The sequence below is a fragment of the Antrostomus carolinensis genome, unplaced genomic scaffold (assembly GCF_000700745.2).
Source record: "Antrostomus carolinensis isolate BGI_N321 unplaced genomic scaffold, ASM70074v2 scaffold18044, whole genome shotgun sequence".
NCBI lineage: Eukaryota > Metazoa > Chordata > Aves > Caprimulgiformes > Caprimulgidae > Antrostomus > Antrostomus carolinensis.
In genome coordinates, this window is record NW_010311681.1 from 1 (window position 1) to 17903 (window position 17903).

A 17903-nucleotide genomic window follows, 5' to 3' on the forward strand; every position below is an offset into this window, starting at 1 on the left:
AAAAAAAAACCAAACAAGAAAGAGCAATTAGTATGGGACAGTGCTTGAGCCACACAACAGAGCTTGAGTGAGGGAAGGGGGATCAAACACAGAGAGTAGTGATACCTGATGTGAGGATGTGAAGGGAAATCAGAAGAGTGAAGATGAGAAGCTATCTGAGTGATAAGAAAGCTTCTGAGGAGAAAACAGAGGAGAAACTAAGTGCTGCAAGATATCATATTAAACCCTCTCCATCCTATGGCACACAGGGTGGACCTCTGTAGGGCCTTTAAAATGCTCCACTTAATAAGGGCTCCAGTTCTCTCCCTATCCCACCCCTTCCAGGCAGTGCACAGCCAGGAGCCACATTCTTGTTACCAAACCCCTTCTGGCTGCCTGGTTCCCCTGGTGACTGTCCAAAGCAACCTTCGTGCAACAGTCACTAATCAGGACTGTGTCCAGGGAAGACAATTCCCTTTGATTCCTGTACTTCGAGGGCCAGCACCCAATGCAAATGAAATACAAGATACTGTGAGAGTGGGAAAGCAGCAGAGAGCTAAAGACAGCTCTAATTCACTACAGCCCACTGGGGAAGAAGTGCTGCTGGTTGATCTCCATAGGAGTCTGAGCAATTCACTGAAGTTGTCTTCCTATAGCCTAGAAGTAAAAGCTGGTAACTTGCAATATTTTCCACAATAAGGCTTGTAATACCCAGCAGCACCCTGAGCTGGGCTCCCATGACCTTAGTAGCAGCTCTTACCTCTTTCTTATAGCACAGCTGGTTGTATATGGTTGGTTTGGGAATCGCTTCAATCTTCACCTCCTGGGTAGATGTCCGATATGAGGGGTTACTGTAGGTTAGGTTCCCCAAGCCAGGGTCTGTGAACTTGGACTTACTATGCCTAAAAGGAGAGAGCTGTCAGAAAAGACACAGGGCCCTACTGCCAGGATCCACAGTGCCTGAGTGCTTAGCAAGTGGAAAGCTCCAGCAGTCTTCACTGTCCCTCAAAGAATGCTGGCTTCACCTGGCTCCTCAGCTACCAGCACATTCACTAACTACCAGTAGAGCAAGGCACTGCCATGTAACCACAAAAGCTGTACTGGTAGTAACTGGTGAAGCTATGTGGCAGAAAGCACACAAGCTCACACAGGTACTGAGATATGAACTATCTCACATCCCTGTCCATAACTTATAAGCTCTCTGCAGAAAATTTAGCCAATAAAGCTTCAAATAATAGAGCTGCATACTCAGGACTTCAAAGGCACAGGACTCAAACCTTGCAAATAAATTCAAACACTGCTTCCAGTGGAGAACAAAGGGATTGTAAATGACAATAATAAAGAAGTGCTTTCAAGAGCTTTCTTCTCCTACAACCCCAGATTTTACTATTCACCAGGAGAGAGGGATAAGGATCACTTACCTGTATATAATTAAAGCAGCAATAAGCAGCAAAATAAACAAGGTGCTGAGAAGACCTCCAATAATGTAGCTGACATGCAGTCCTTCCCCTGAAAGGGAACAGCAAGGGTAATTTATGCACTCTCCTTAACTTCCACTGGATAATACTGATCTCAGGGTAATGCCTGATACAGAGGTTTTACACCATGCAGAAGTATGTAAAGTAAAATGTCAGCACACCCAGCTTTAGCAGAGGGTTTTGTTTGGCTTCATATGAAACCAAACATATGATAATCCTTCTTCCCACCCAGGTCCAGCAAACCATGGAGCATCAAGATCTTTGTAATGGGGTTGGATAAGGATGAGTTAGACCACAATGCTGACAGGTTACTCTTGCAGTGGGAAATAATTACCCTAGTCAACCACCCTCAACTTAACACAAAGGGGACAGTGAAGAAGGGTATCATTAGTGGAAAGAGCCCAACGGATGAGGTATGGAAGAAAACAAAACTATTCTTCAGACCAAAGTGTCATTTGGAAGAGTCCCCACATAGGCTAATGAATGTGTATGATTGATGCTCATCCTCAGACACACTTTGCTCTGCTCAGAGAGCATGTGAATAATTAGAGTCTGACTTTCAGAAATTTGAGTTTGAAACACTATGGACTGGAAAGCCCTGGGTACATCTGAGGAACAACTCTGGTGGAGAAGAGTTAAAGAAAAGGAACTCACCCATGGTTGCCAACACTGCCTCGTTGGCATGGGTACACAAGCCTCGCCTAGCATCTTTGTCAGAGCAGCTGAAGGACAGAAGGACAGTTAGTTACTGAAAGTAGTATCAACAGTACCAAAGGTATCAAAAGACAAGATGGGGCAGGCTAGCACTGATATCCCTTCCATTTCCAGTTCAACAACAGCAGCCTTCCTTTCTTTTCTTCAGTATCCTTCTGTATTCAGAGGAGAGAGGACTATATACATATATATAGGGGACTGAGTGTGTTTCTATCAACTGCAGTTCTGCAATATCTTTATATCCACGTCATTCTAAATTCACCTCTCAGGTACTTAGGTACCTACATGGATCTTATCAGAACACAAATTTCACCATCAGTGCTGAAGCAAAAATCAGAACATTCTAGGGTCAGCACAAAGATCTTTCTGTCCAATACATCATACTCAACAAAGTGGAAGTTTTGCCTTGTAAATAACCCAGCCATATATTATAGAACATACTCTTCTGCTGGGCAGTAGGAATAGCAGGCTGTAGGGAATTAGCATTAACAAAAGTCTATTAAGTACCCACATTGTAACTTAAAATGTTAGAGCTGCAAAGGTTCTGTTATGCCCAAAACAAACTATCCCTTTGTGGCCAGGTCAGAACCACCTGCTCAGGTGCCCGGGTCAGGTCCGAGATGACTCAGTGAATTAAAGCAACAGACTCCCCACTCCTCCTCTCAGAAATAAGTACTCAAAATTAGGAGTTCAAAAATCAATCAAACGAATGACATGGTCTCAGGAGGATTTTAACACTTCAGCACAGTCAGCCTAGGACAGACAGAAAGATCTCTGCACCTTTCTTGCCAGCTCAACAGTGTTCTGCATTCTTTGTCAGAATGGTTTTCTCCACTATGAATGGAAAGTCGGGAGCTGGAATACCCTCCTTTGGCCAGGAAGAGGTTCATTTGGATGACAACAACCAGAGGGGGTTTGCATGTTGCACCTTGCACAAGCTGTGACTTTCACACTCCAATTCCAAGAGAATAAGAGCACTCACTTTCCTTCCACTGCTTCCAGAGATGTGAGAGGTTTGGTTGTTGAGGTACCCACTCTGCCAGGTGGTGTCTGACTTCTCTCACTTACACTGGTGGGTTCAGGACCAGGAGGCACCACACCAGGAACTAGAACAACAGAGAATGATAAGCAGGATATCAACTTTGTGAGACAGATGAACAAGTCTGGTAAGCTATAGGGAGTTTCTGAAATGGTGTATATGAGCAGTTTCTCCATCCCAAACCCAGTCTTACCAGCTGAGAGGACAGAAGGCGGTTCTATTGCTCACAACCACCTTACTTACATTACACGATCTTGTAAGTTTTTACACACTGGAGAGCTTCAGATGCTCTGGTTGCCACTGCCACTGCCTAAGCAGTGGCAGTGGCTCACTTATGGAAGCTACTACCCAAGTGACACTCAATAAACTCACTAGTAGAACAGGGCCGTCCATCTGGTTCATCCGGACACGCACAGACAAAGTCAGAAGCCCTGGCAAAGCAGAGGTGAGTGCAGCCTCCATTGTTCACTCCACAAGCATTAGTACCTGGAAAAAACAAGCAATTTTCTAAATGTGTTGCAGATGATCAGGTAGGAGATCAGAGCAACAACTTTTTGTCCTGCTCAGCCAGAGATACTTCCTAAAAATCCAGCAAGTTACTATGCTCTGGCACATGCCCTTCATCTGACCGCTAAGAAAGCGATGACAACAGCCAGACACTGGTAGGATTAGGGCAGTCGTGAAAGGAAGGCACTGGAAATCATTAGATAGGAGCCCAGTCACCACAACTGCACAGATTAAAAACCAAAAAGCTCACATTCTTCTAGATGAACAACACAGAAAGTGTCATTTACTAATCAAAGCTGTAACAGAACATCGTTAAGATATACGTGGCTGGAATGTCACAGGCAGACAAGGAATGTGCCCAAGGAAGATGCATTAACAGTTTGAGCATAAGAAAGGATGCCAACCCTGCTTGACATCTACACCACCACAGTAGTTCCAGAGTTCTTTTTGTCTATAATTAGCATTTGCCTGAATCAAGGTCCTACCTGTCTGTCTCTGAGGGGAAACCACAATGATATCCATCAGTCCCTCAACATTGGCTAGGACTGTCTCTTTGTTCCGCCCAGAGTATTTGTCCACTCTCTGGATAGATTTGGTTTGCCAGTCAGTCCAGTATATCCACCTATCCTGCTGCTCAGGGAGACAGCAAAGAAAAATCACAGCCGTGAGAGAGTTTAGCCACATAGACACAGGATACCCATAAAAAACCCCACATCCTAGTGGCAGAAGGTCCTAAACCAAAAGGTCTTTTCAACCCTTTCCCCTCTTATCATAAAGATGATGACTCTCTACACCACACAGGAGTTCAGACAAACTTCTTGGTTAGCTCCACAGAAGAGTTATGTAGCATTCCCTCAGCCATCTTGGCTTCCCCAGACTATAACACTTCCCTGTCCCCAAGCTCCACTGTCCAAACTCATCAACACACCAGGAAAATCTTCTTACCTGTGTCAGAGCAAAGGGATGAGACACCTGGCTGACCAACACTTGTCGTAGCTTCCCATTGAGATCACAGCTCTCTATGCGATCAAGATGTGCATCCACCCAGTAAATCCTGGAGGAACAGGGAGAGAGGTGAGCTTCCATCTATACAATCCCTCTTTATTTTATAGTCATTTGCCAGCCAAGATGGATCAGACAAAAAACCCCAAACCCCACAATGCTACTCCAATAAACCAAGCTAAGAAGGCTAAAAAAGTTCACTACATCCCTTAACCCTATGTAAGTATAAGAAAATCTTTCACTGACCTCCTGGTGTCATAATCCAAAGTCAATCCATTGGGCCACCCTAGGTCAGTGTTAATCAGGATTTTACGTTCAGAGCCATCCAAGTTGGCCCTTTCAATTTTAGCAACGTGACCCCAATCTGTCCAAAAGAGGTACCTGAAGAGATAAAAGGCAAGTGTAAGAAGAAAAGAACATTTCATTTAGCCTAATGAAAGTTTTAGTTATTAATTTAACTGCCAGATTCTTCAGGTTCAAAAAGGATCATGAGGTCTGTAGCTTTCTTTCTCCCAGCTATCTGCCCAACCTTCAAATTCACTGTCTGTCTGATTACATCTGCCACTCTGCAACAGCCCCTTGCTGGTACCTGCAGATTCACAGGGCACATCTCTTCTTCCTCCCACAACCTCCTCTTCCAATCTGCCTTTGCACAGTCCTTCTCCCTGCCCCACCAATACCCTGTACCTACCCCTTCTTGGGAAAGACAGCGATGGCTCGAGGCTCGTCCAGGCTGTTATTGATCAGCACCTTCCTGGAGCTTCCATCCAGTCTAGCTACTTCTATGGTATTGCGTCCTGTGTCTGTCCAGTAGAGATTCCTGGCAACCCAGTCCACTGACAGGCCATCTGTAGTTTTCAGACCCTGACCAATAACAGTTTCCATGTTGCTGCCATTCAGATCAGACCGCCTGGATGGAAATCAATGACAAATGGAAGTGAGGAACGGGTAGCTCCCAGAAAGCCTTCACACCTCCATGTTTGATCCTCATCAGCCACTTCCTACCACTACCTCCTCAATACCTTTTTCCCCATAGTCTCCAGCAGGTTAAACACACCTTCAGCATTTAGTTTAGCTGTGTACCAAAGACAAGGTGTAAGCAGTGGTGTGCTGACAGCATCTCAGTCTCCCCAACTTACTGGCACAGTCCACAGCTCACTGTGGCACAATTAGCCCAAGTAGCTGTGTAGCTTGGGTACTGGCCAAGTAGATGACTGGCACCCACCTGATAACATCAAGAAATACATCTGTGTAGTAAATCTTGCCATCCACACTATCATAGTCCAGAGAAATGACGTTGTTCAGCTCGGGGACAGGTATATGCACATCTGTGTGGTCACTGGTGTCGAGTGAGATACGACGGATGGAAGCACGGCTAGAGAAAAGCAGGTAGGTCTCTGGAGAAGAGTCACACGACTGTTCGTCTCTCTTCAGCTGGATGCCAGTGGGGCAGGCACAGGAGAAGCCAGTGGGGTGAGGCAAGCAAAGGTGGGAGCAGCCACCATTACGAACTCCACATTTATTGAAGCCTTCAGAAATAGGGAAAGCGTAGTTTAAGCATCAGTGTGATCCCACAGAACAAAGCTTTAATTTAAAGCCTACATACATGCACAACTTGCTAGCAGCTGAGCTCTTCCTTACCATCCCAGCCTTGCTGGGAATCTACAGCCCTTCATACAGAGACTGCCTCCCTCCCTTCCAAGATTCATGGTGGGTATGGGCATGGTTAGGCAAAGAGAATGGGAAGGCACAGAAGAAATGGGAACATTAGGAGTAAAATCTTGAGCTGCATTCCTTGCTAATTGTAGTTTTCCCATGGAAAAAGGAACAGCCAAATGCTGATAGGTTCACATAACTGGGGTTTAGCTTTATTATTGCTGCAAATGGGAATGCTGACGGAAAGATCCAACCCTGTGGGGAAGCAGCGTGACAATACACTAGAGGCCAGGCTGACAAAGAAGCTTCTGTTTCAACTTAGCTGCACTCAGTGGCAAGTAAACAAAGGCATCAGAGAAGCCTGCTGAAAGTGCCTGGCATATTAAGGTCATTTTTTTTTTTTAATTGAAAAAACCCCAGAAATCCAGCATGAATTTACTAGGAAGGGCTAAGCCCAGAAGACAGGTGCAGGGAGCGGGAAGAAGACAACAGGAATATGATGGCTGGAGTTCTGGTTAGCTTTAAGTTACACTGTAAAGTTATAATGTCAAGAATGATGTTCTGCTGTTAGTATCACAGGAGAAGCAGCATGGAGTTTTCTGTAAGAGTACATATTGGGGAAATTTCCATCAAAACAAAGCCACAGCACAAAGCAACAACTCCCACTGAAGAGCAAATAGGCAAGATGAAGTTGTATAAGATCCCCAAAGAGTAACATAAGGAATCTGACTCTGGCACAGAATAGTTGGAGAGCTTGATATATTAAAAGCAACTAAAGAAGCAGAGATTTTGTAGAGCAAACTGGCAGAGAGGAAGATGAAGCCTGCAAGAGTTGGGGAAAAAAAATGACTAGAATTTGAAATAAAGTTTCAGCAACTAGCTTCAGAGGAATAGTGCCTTGTGGAGTTCAAAAAGGGAAACTGCCCAATGCCACTCCAGTGACTCTGGTGAAGCCTAATAGAGCGCGACTCATTCAGTACTCCTAAGAAAGTGGCTCTGCTGTGTGTGAGAACGAGGTTGTCAGTGCAATCCAGTGAAGGAAATGGGATGAAGGGGGTCAAAAGGCATGCAGCAATAAACAAACACCAGACCTATGGAGATGAGCAAACAGGGAGACGTGCAAAAATAGTTAAACAAGAGGGAAGAAGAAAAGAAAAGCTGATTTTTGAGAAGTTACTCTATCATTCATCTCCAAAGGTGTCATTTAAAATGACAGCTCTGAAGGGCTCCCCTAGTCATCACAGACACTTGCAGATTTGGGAGAGGCCTAGCAACTCACCCAGGGGCCGTGCCCTATCAACAGCTTGAATGTCCATAAGGCCAGGCAGGTTTGCCCTCACCAAGATGACATTGGCACCAGTGTCCTTGTCAGCCCTGTGAATGCTGCGAGTTTGCCAGTCAGTCCAGTAGATGTAAGAGTCCAGCAAAGTGAGGCCATAGGGATGTTGCACTGGAGACAACAGGGTGCGGCGGTTGGCACCATTGAGATCTGCAGCCTCAATCCGCTAAAGAAAGAAGTAAACATCAGCCTCATCCTCAAAACACTGACCCTTCTGCTAGCAATTACTAAATCAAGTGGGAAACAGAGCCTAAGCAAGTGATGTTACTGAAGTCCACCCTCCCCATAGCCATACTCTCAGAAAAGCTTCTGTTCCTCTTGCTCTTGTGATAGCTTTCCCAAGAGCTACAAAGCAGCCTCCAGGTTAACCGAAGACCCAATGACAAACCATGATGAAGAACAGAATCGGACCTCAGTGTGTGCATCAGCCCAGAGCAGCTGGGACCCAGCCTTATCCACTGCCAGTCCATTAGGCCAGCCTAGGTTGTTGCTGATCAACACCGCACGTCCAGAGCCGTCCATCCCAGAGCGTTCCAGCTTGGCATTCTCACCCCAGTCCGTCCAATACATATACCTGGGGAAAAGCCAGCAAGTATGATGGAAACAGAGGTCAGAAGTCCTGTTCTAACCCTTAGATAGCCTCTTGACAACACTAACCCCATCTCATGGTATAAAGCTATTGCACGAGGGCTGTCCAGGTTCTGCCAGACCAAGACTTTCCTCATGGAGCCATCAAGGTTGCCCACTTCAATCCGGTTTGTTCCTGTATCTGTCCAATATATCTTCCTGCCAATAGCATCCACGGCCAGCCCATCTGTAGTCAACAGACCTGAAACAACAGAAAGGTGTATCGATCACTGCTCATCCTCCCAGCTTACTTGGGAACTTTTGATACTCTGCCTGTGTACCTCACCAGGCAGCTGCTTTAGGCTTTGCTTGCTCTTCCACTGAAAATGTAAAGATTACTCTACCAGGGTATCAGAGAATTTCTCTTTTCATGCTGCATGGAGACAAGAGGATCCCAGCCCAAAATCTCTCTTACCTGTAGTGATGATGTCCTCAAATTGTGAGCCATCGAGGGCAGCCCGGCTGATTTTCCGCAGTGTGCTGTCTGACCAGTAAACCTTTCCTGGGTGGAAGAAGAAAGAGAAACTTAAAAAAAATCCCATAACAAAATCAAAACAAAACAAACCCCAACAAAAAAACAGCAAAATCCTTTAAAAACAGATCCAGGTCTCTGACTGCTAATTACACCATTCAAAACAGATCTGACTGCCCAGGAATAACAGCAGCACAAGATTATTTAGCCAGAGTGATAAAACACTACAAGTTATCTTATTCCAATCCTCCTCAAAATACGTAGGAGCACTGGCACTCTGACCTTTAAGCAAGGCCAGGGAACACATAACACATTATCAGCTAGTAGTGTAAAGTCTCACATCTGATTTCACAAAATGTCCTAGAGGACAGCAATCAGATCATCTACCTTATTGTACCACAGTGGGTTTACATCCAGCACAGCATCAGATGTTTAGTATACACACACAGCCAGAGTCTCAGCTCTACTGCTGTAAAAGGTTTCAGCAGGATTTCCTAAACTCAAAATGCATGGGAAGAACCTCACTCAATATAGCATGCAGCTTTTTCCACATAGTTGGGGTTCTCTGTTTTCCTACAAGAACATTCCTTTCCTGATTGGAAAGGAGTATTTGCAGAAAAAAACCCCCAAAACTACCCAAATTCACAACGTGCAGTAAAACCTGCGCCTGGGTCTTTACTCAGACATTTAGATATGAAGTCACTTGTTGCCTTTCAAACAGACAGTCAGATACACTTAAGAAGTTCAGACCTTCACGAGGATCTACTCCAATTGCAATGGTGTTCTTCATGGTAACATTGACCGAGACGACAACATCTGCAAAGTAGGGAATATCCAGAGAGACCATCCGGATGTCAGTCCTTCTGGCAAAAATCAGAAAGCTGGTCATTCCTGCAGGGTTGAAAATGGACAGGTTATCAGTGAGGAACAAGTTCAGTCAACTATAGGTATCATTTATTGAACATTCGGAGGTGACATCCACTTCAGTAGGATAAGTCTCAGGCAGATCTCGGCTTATGCGGAGTCTGGGTACAAAAGCTTTAGTGAACGTTTTGGAATGCTTCTTTACATCCAAGTTGAAAAGAAGTGCACTCATAGAAGAGTTACTCCTGCTAAAATGTGTGGGAAATGGGAATTAGGAGTCAGGGCTTTTTTCCTGCTAAGGAAAAAACGTGTATGTAGCACAGCCTGAAGCCAAGTGCCTTCTACAGTCCTCAAAAAAAAAAGTGTCCATGGGAGGAGTGTGTACAGACTTTAAATTAAAGACTACAGCACCTTGTAGTTAAACAAGAATCCACCTCAAAATTAGGGCAAAAGTATGAGGAAAAATGTGTTATATATCTGGTTTAGATGCCCAACAAAATTTCAAGAAAAGTATCTTCTGCATCAATCAAGTTATCGGTAAGTTTCTTCACAGTATTTCCCGCTCAAATTGAAGGTACAGACATCAAATAGGTTTTTCAAGGGCTAAAGCAGATAAACACATAAAAGTGAGATTTTTTTTTTTCTCTGACAAGGCAGGAGCAAAATGTAGCTGTGAACCAAAACCACAGTGAGGATCCTTACAGAGAGGACTCACCAGGGGAGCAGGTCTTGCCATCAGATTGCAGGTTGATCCCAGTAGGGCAGGTACAGCTGTAACCTTTTGGAAGAGGTGCCAAAAGGCACAGGTGACTGCAGCCTCCGTTGTTAACTTCACATGCTGTACGGACTATAGGAAAGAGGATGAGAAATCCATAAGCCAGTAGCACAGGCACAAAAAAAATGGGTGTAAGACTATAGAAATGCATTCTAGAATGCCCTTAAATACCAAACTGAGTGTTATTCTCATGCTCTCATATTCCACCCAAGGCATTAAGGGCTGACAGACAGGTCAGCTCCTTGCAGGAGAGCTGTGCCACATACCAGAGCCTGAGCAAGCTCTCAGCTCAGCGTGGCTTGGCGCGAGCCCTGTACCTGGTGGCCTGTGCCGGTGGAAAACATGAATATCCATAAGATTCTCCAGATTGTCCTGCAGCGTTTCCCGAGCCTGCCCAGTCCTTCTATCTGCGCTCTGGATGCTTTTGGCCTGCCAGTCTGTCCAGTAGATTCTCTCGCCATAAAGAGTAAGTCCAAAGGGGTGAGGCAGATTGCTCCCAATCAGCACCTGGTCAGATTACCCCCAACCCCCCCAAAAAACATTACTAAGAAGTCACTAAGGGGAAGAGGCTTCCCTTGCCCCCTCTCAACATCATAATGTACAGTCATAGCAAAAGGAGAGCGATGGGGCAACATCAGCCCTCAAAAGCAGGTTCCCTCACATAGTTTGCAAGTGAAAGGGAGCTCTTCTCTCCCAGTGAAAGCAGCTCAGCCTGTCTGGGTTTGGAGATTTCACTTTCAACTGGAAAGAGAGGCAGGGGCCATCAGCACTCTGTGCTCTAGGACTTAGACCTCAGCCTCCCAGACTCCCTCCTCAAAGATGGCTTCCTTACCTTCCTGTTGCTTCCATCCAGGCTGGCATGCTCAATGGTCTTCATGCCTGCGTCTGCCCAGTACAAGCGCTGTGACTCATAGTCGATGGCCAAGCCGTTAGGCCATGTCAGGTTGGAGGAAATGATCACCAAGCGGTTTGAGGCATCCATCCCAGCACGCTCAATTTTTGGGTTGGCTCCCCAGTCAGTCCAGTACATGAACCTGAACACAAGTCCAGACAGAAATGAATGCCCACACTCCTTCACTGCCACTACAGCCAGGCAGTGTTACAGAGAAGCAAGAGAGCCTGGTGCCTTTGGGCCCCAGCAGGAAGCAGCATGAGACTAATACTGTACTCATGTCCAACCTTGGGTTCTTGTAACGTACCCAAGATCATACTCCAATTTATATACCTTCTACTGCCCATGGGCTGGCCTAATTACAATTACAGAGGGGAAAAGTTCAAGGTCTAAAAATTATGCAATTATTTACCAGTCTCCACCACTGGCCCTTTATCCTCTTGCTGCATTGGTATCCCAGTAATCCACTCAAGGAAAGAATATCACACTTCTATTCAAGACCTTCAACGCTTCTAAAGCAATGGCTGGCAAGCTTCTTCCTACCCACCCTACTCCCAGCTCCACAAGTTCTTATGATTCAGATGCAAAACCTGTTATTGAAATAATTTGTTTCTATTACTCTCCTCAGGTTTGCTTTCCACAGAACAGTTGATCCCTCAATACACTGACAGTGCTTTGAAGCCAAGAGGTCACTGATGTCACAGCTTGCTCGAGATCAGCATTTATTTACCTGAGGAGATCCTTCTGACTGAACTCTGGTTGATAAGCAGAGAACTTGAATACAAATTCCATACATATATGAAATAAAGAAGTATAAAATATCTATATGGCCTCATTCTCAACATGTTTTGTACCACATCTTTAGTTATTGTGTCCCCAGGATAAACAAATGAAAACAACAGCCAGCTCCTGCAAGCTCTACAGCGCAACAGGCAATTACCCCTGCTTATCTTGTTCCACTGGCATCCAAAATCAGGTCTCCAATTTCAGTCTTTGGCAGGATGTAGAACAATGGCACCAGAGAGAAAGACAATTGCACAAAACCAAAGAACCTGAACATCTTTAGACATGCAAGAATTGCCATGTCATCCCAGAAGAATGAGTATCTCACCCTCCAACAGGGTCCACCACGATGTCTCTAGGTCTGTCCAGGTTCTCCCAGATTAGAACAGTTCTCATGGTCCCATCTGTGTTGGAGACCTCTATCCGATCTGTTCCTACAGAAGTCAAGAGAGAGAATGAGAGAGAGATCAAAGACCTCTGGAATCGCAAGAGCCAAGGCAAAAAACATCCATGCAACTATTCATTCTTCTCCTCTGTCCATCTCTGTTGTAGCTGGAAGATAAGAAACGTAGCTCAAAGTGCCACCATCCATTAGATCTCTCAAGTCACTTGTGTGGCTGTCACTGATGCAGAGTCCTGTATGAATGTAAACCAACTCTTTCCTAAGCCCCCGAGGTATCTATGTAGGCATGAGAGAACAGCTGGAAAAGAAACACCTCCCATACATCTCTCTGAACTATGACCCTCCAGCAGAGGACATCCTCCAAATACTACCTGCTGTACCCCGAGATACGCTCTTGGAAGATAACTAAACACACACAACCAAAAGTTCTGCAGCAAGACAACAGTGATGCTTGACTTCTGCTATAAACCTTTCTACAGAATTAGTACTGGGGATACTGCAAAGTGAATTAAACTAAGGATTTCGCCCCAACTCCCACTTTGTTAGAAGCACACAAGTTGAACTCCATTTTTTGCTAGACAGAAACAGACAAATTTGGAATGAGACAGAGAATTTCCCAGCTGGTTTTCAGTTTTCATAACTAATAAGGAAGACAGAAGTCTAGGCAAAGCAGAGGACTCCAGTACCTGCATCAGTCCAGTATAGCTTGTTGGTGACCCAGTCAATTGCCAGACCAGCTGGACTTTCCAGGCTAGTGTCCACAACAACCTAAATAAAAACAAAAAGAAAAAATCCTTAGTGAGATTAGACCCTAGGGAGAGAGCATGTGCCCCATGCACTACCCATTCACAAACAACGTTAACTTTCAAAAGGCAAAAGCCCAAGTAGGGCAATGCCATATGAGAGAAAGCATTAAAGAATCAGAAATTCAAATAAGTCTCACATTTGGAGAAACATCTATTTTTAAATCGGTTCAAAGTGCAGCTTCTAACTTTGAACTCTGTTCCCCTCATTTATGGCAACATCAGCCTAAGGACACATGCAAAAAGCTTTCCCAAGGAGCGTGGCTCTTGTTCCAAATGTGGTACACAACAGAGGATTTCATAATCCTTCCTTTCATATTTTAGGGCTACAACAAAGGAACTGACCACAACTTACAAATCAACACGCTTCACGTCCCAATTTAAAGTATTCCATACAAGCAGAAATGTACACACCAAACTTCTGTACACAGTGTTCAGTAATCTCAGGGCTCTTCTGAGCCACAACTAGGCAAAACTAATGAACAACAAATCCAGCATGAACTGCAGCTCCTTAGAAGGCTGGAGTATCCCAGTGGCTTCCAATCTGATGCTCAAGGAGTCTCCTGGCTAGATGACCTCCACATGTAGTTACTACTGTACCTCTTGGCTCGATCCATCCCATTTTGCTCGGCTGATTGAGTCGGTGCTAACATCCGTCCAGTAGACATAGTCATCCTTTGAGTCCCAGTCTAAAGCCACAGCGCTGCGAACATCGGCAAGGGGGATGACATCATCTGACAGGTCATCTGTGTCAAAGCTGATCCGACGGATGTCCATCCTTCGGGCAAAAAGCAGGAACTTGTCAAGACCTGATCAAAGGTCGAAAGGTCTTCTTTTAATTTCTCTAAGTTCAACAAAACATTGATAGACACAGACAATTCCCTGCTCTATCCAGCCTTAACCACTTACATCATCACTCACTGGCAGGTCACAGCCCTGGATTTTACTGGTAGCAAATACCCGTGGGGAGGATGGGAGGATAGCGGGTGGGTGGGCAGGAGGGAACAGAGGAGTAGGGAGCTGTTTCCTGGGGGTAACCTATGCTGAGGGAACAAAGTCAACCATATTCTTCAAAGACTGGCATCAACCTCCCTCCATATCAAATAGCTACTTCAGAATAGCTCTTGAGAATCTAGAAGACAGTTGGCTGAATTCTTCCATATGGTTGCAAACTAAGAGAAACTGTGGTAATCAAGAGGACTGAATTTTTTGTTCATCACTGACACAACTCCCATGGGAGTTTTAGGGAAACAAGTAGCTGTGACAGGCAGCATGACACCAACAACAGCCCTGAAATAAGGACGCAAGGACGGAGTTTCTCTGCATCCCCACCCAGCAAGCCTAGTGAGGGCAATGGGAAAGCAGAACAGGGGAATACATCAAAAAGGTGAAGCATCCTCTGGTGAGGCCCTTAATACTTCTAACTCAGTCTATCCAGCTGCATCCCCTCAGAAGCAACTGCTGCTGCTTACTCCCACTGCCAACCCTCTGCCACCCACTGAACATCTGAGCATGCAGGCTGTGGTCCCACCTCACTTACTCTGGGCGCAGGCATGGCTGCTGGTCTTGCGGAAGCCCGTGGGGCAGGCGCAGGTGTAATCCTTGCTGCTGGGCAGGCAGAGGTGAGTACAGCCCCCATTGTTGGCCCCACAGCGGTTTCTCCCTGCTCAAGTAGCCAAAGACAAAAACAACCACACATAAAACAAAGAGTAAAGGAAAGAAGAAAAACACCAGTGGAGGTGTCAAGACCCATGCGGGTAAGATAACTTGTCTATCCAGGCGATAATTGAGAATAAGGAAACGTATAAACTAAACTCCATTTGTAGGGCTCAATTTTCAAACAAAGTTTTTAACTCAATCTACTTCTAGAGCAGAATATGGCAACTGAAGAGGAATAAGGGAGGTGTCAGTCACTATTAGTGCCAACTTATGACTTTTCCCCCTTCCCAAAACAGCTCATGCATAAACCAGCCAGAAGCATTTCTTAGTGAAAAGCTTCCAGTCTCAAGTGTCAGCAGAGGGAGCTGTGGTTACACCAAGCACCGGGTTAGGTGCTGAGGGACCTCAACTGAACTGCAGGATGGAGCAAGTTCAAGTTCAGAGGTGGTGGATGCATCTAGTGGATGTGTCGATAGGGTGGGTTCAGGCTTGCCATCTCCCTGCATAACAGGGTGGTGGGTGGCAGCAGGTCTTCTAGTGACTCTAGAGAGTCTAGAAGTCACTAGAATGTGACTCTAGAAGTCACTCTAGTGACTCTAGAGACTCTGGGTCTCTACCTGCTCTGCAGTTACCTGCTGGCTGGCGCTGAGGATGCAGCGTGTGGATGTCCATTGGGAAATGGAGTTTGTTGCGGATGATCTCCTGGTTCTTGCCTGTGAATTTGTTGGCGCTGTTGATGCTCTTGGTGTGCCAGTCTGTCCAGTACAAACTGTCTTCAAACACAGTGATAGCAAATGGGTGTGGGAGGCCTGTAAAAAACATCCAATACAGGGATATGATCAGGTCCAACAGGACTCACACTAGGCAGGACAACAAGGGAAAGCTCTTTCCACTGCCCCTTAAGGCCTTGTCACAGTCAATCTGCTGAAATCCACCTTACACTAATGTAACAGACAATTCCTCTCTCCTGTCCACCAAAGACTGAGTAGTAAACCCCATCTTTCAACAATGGCAGAATTCATCCCACAGAGAAAGAACAGGAGACAAGCACAGAAGCAGGAGCTGGTGGCTCTGAAAGTCAAGAGTAGCACTGTGCTACTCCACATTCTTTACTGCAGAGAGCACTCCCTGCACGTAGCCCTGTTAACTCACCTTGGCTAATTACAGCCTTCCTATTCCGCCCATCAAGGTCAGCCCTCTCAATGACATGATGTTTAGCATCCACCCAGTACATCCGATGTCCTGCATAGTCAATGGTCAGTCCGTTGGGCCAGAAGAGGTGTGTATCTGCAATGATGCGCCGGTTAGAGCCGTCCATGTTGGAATACTCAATGCGGGGAGTGTTGCCCCAGTCAGTCCAGTAGATAGTGCTGGAAGAGGCAGGGAGAGACAGGCTAGAAAACTCATACTGCACCCAGCATCACTCCCTGTCAGGGCAAAACAACATCACTTCTGTGACCTCGAGCATCAGACTGGGTCACAGCCATGGGAGAAGTAACATCCAACAAGATAACACCCAGTATCTTCAGGCTGGTGAAACCCGAAGGGCCCAGAATAGGATTAAGGCTCTGAAGACCCCCAACATTGCCCCAAACTGGCAGCACCAAATGAAGGCTTGAGCCCAGAGGCAGCCTTTGTGACCAAGGATGGGGTTTTCAGTGTTATCCTGGAAGCACTTGCATGGAGGGCTCACTGGGGTCCTACATTTTCACTCACCCCTCCATAGGATGTAGGGCAATTGCTCGGGGCTTCTCCAGGTTCTGCCACAAAAGCACTTTCCTGTGAGTGCCATCCAAGTTTGCTACTTCAATTCGAGATGTCCCAGAGTCTGTCCAGTATAATTTGTCATGGATCCAGTCAATAGCAAGTCCACCTATCTCCAGGGGAGAATTAAGCACAGAATGAAACCAGGAGCAGCATCTGCTCAGAAAAATAGTTCCCTTTCCTTCTCAGCCTCATAAAGGGCCCAATTCAGTCCTCCTGTCTCTTCCCCTGTCAGCCAAAATCAACTCCAGGAGGACAGTGATCTCACACCCATTCCATCCAACCCATTCTCCTGCTCAGGGAGACGCATTCCATTTTGAATACTGAGTACCCACTTTTCTCCACTCACCCACCCCTGTTCTCACAGCATAGTCAGTCCCCACCCAGGCTTTTGCCTTTTTTGTGGTGACGCACCTGGGCTCTCCAGCCCCGTTGAAACCACCTCTTCCACATTGCTACCATTCAGATTGGCCCTCATGATGCGATCGAGAGTGACATCAGACCAAAACACCAGCTCCTTGCTGTGGTGGAAGTCAAGGGCAATGGCATTTTCCAGGTTGTTCAGGAGCAGCGTATACTCCGAGCGATGAGGCAACACTTGTCGGATATCAATTCGATTGGCAAAGAGCAGCACTGGTTCTGGCCCTGAGGATACATGGGAAGACAGCATTAGAGTGCTTTGACAGTCCCTCTGCACCAGGTCCCAGAACACAGTTTTGCACTACTGGCAGCAAGAAATCAACTCCCAAGTGCAAAACACTTCAGAGAGCTGCTTTCACATCCTTAATACACAGTCTTAACTCAAAGATGAGCAGTTTTAAACCCTTTGGTAAACATTCACTCAGCAAGAAGTGATGATTCCAGTTCCCACTTAAGCCTGCCTCACGTCAACTTCTGAAATCATATCACTAGGCAGCCACTTCAGAGCTGGACTAGTTTCCTTCTCCCATATCCATCTCATAGCCATACAAACACACATGCTCTACCACATCTTCTACCACAGACCAGACACACTTAAAATCTGCCTCAGTCAGATCTAAACTCAGCAGGTACTTCCACTGCACAGAGAGAGAGGAGAGAGAGGAGAGAGAGGAGAGAGAGGAGAGAGAGGAGAAAGAACAACGAGAGGTAAGAAAGCAAAAAGGTG

At 45.8% G+C, this 17903-nt stretch overlaps 1 protein-coding gene across 1 annotated transcript in view; it reads right to left on the reverse strand.

The window, feature by feature from the left end:
- Window positions 1-739: 739 nt before the first annotated feature.
- Window positions 740-17903, reverse strand: part of LRP4 (LDL receptor related protein 4) — a gene marked incomplete at both ends in the record, with an annotated part of 38246 nt that continues 21082 nt past the window's right edge. The window contains 26 exons of the mRNA XM_010166809.1: window positions 740-881; window positions 1401-1488; window positions 2112-2179; window positions 3154-3277; window positions 3583-3696; window positions 4203-4347; window positions 4663-4771; window positions 4966-5100; window positions 5411-5629; window positions 5945-6248; window positions 7655-7880; window positions 8126-8288; window positions 8372-8543; window positions 8757-8843; window positions 9564-9704; window positions 10393-10524; window positions 10770-10959; window positions 11285-11486; window positions 12456-12561; window positions 13217-13298; window positions 13934-14142; window positions 14874-14996; window positions 15625-15801; window positions 16145-16362; window positions 16709-16865; window positions 17171-17401. Coding sequence (XP_010165111.1) covers window positions 740-881; window positions 1401-1488; window positions 2112-2179; window positions 3154-3277; window positions 3583-3696; window positions 4203-4347; window positions 4663-4771; window positions 4966-5100; window positions 5411-5629; window positions 5945-6248; window positions 7655-7880; window positions 8126-8288; window positions 8372-8543; window positions 8757-8843; window positions 9564-9704; window positions 10393-10524; window positions 10770-10959; window positions 11285-11486; window positions 12456-12561; window positions 13217-13298; window positions 13934-14142; window positions 14874-14996; window positions 15625-15801; window positions 16145-16362; window positions 16709-16865; window positions 17171-17401 — 4064 coding nt within the window. The remainder of the gene's footprint in view (window positions 882-1400; window positions 1489-2111; window positions 2180-3153; window positions 3278-3582; window positions 3697-4202; window positions 4348-4662; window positions 4772-4965; window positions 5101-5410; window positions 5630-5944; window positions 6249-7654; window positions 7881-8125; window positions 8289-8371; window positions 8544-8756; window positions 8844-9563; window positions 9705-10392; window positions 10525-10769; window positions 10960-11284; window positions 11487-12455; window positions 12562-13216; window positions 13299-13933; window positions 14143-14873; window positions 14997-15624; window positions 15802-16144; window positions 16363-16708; window positions 16866-17170; window positions 17402-17903) is intronic.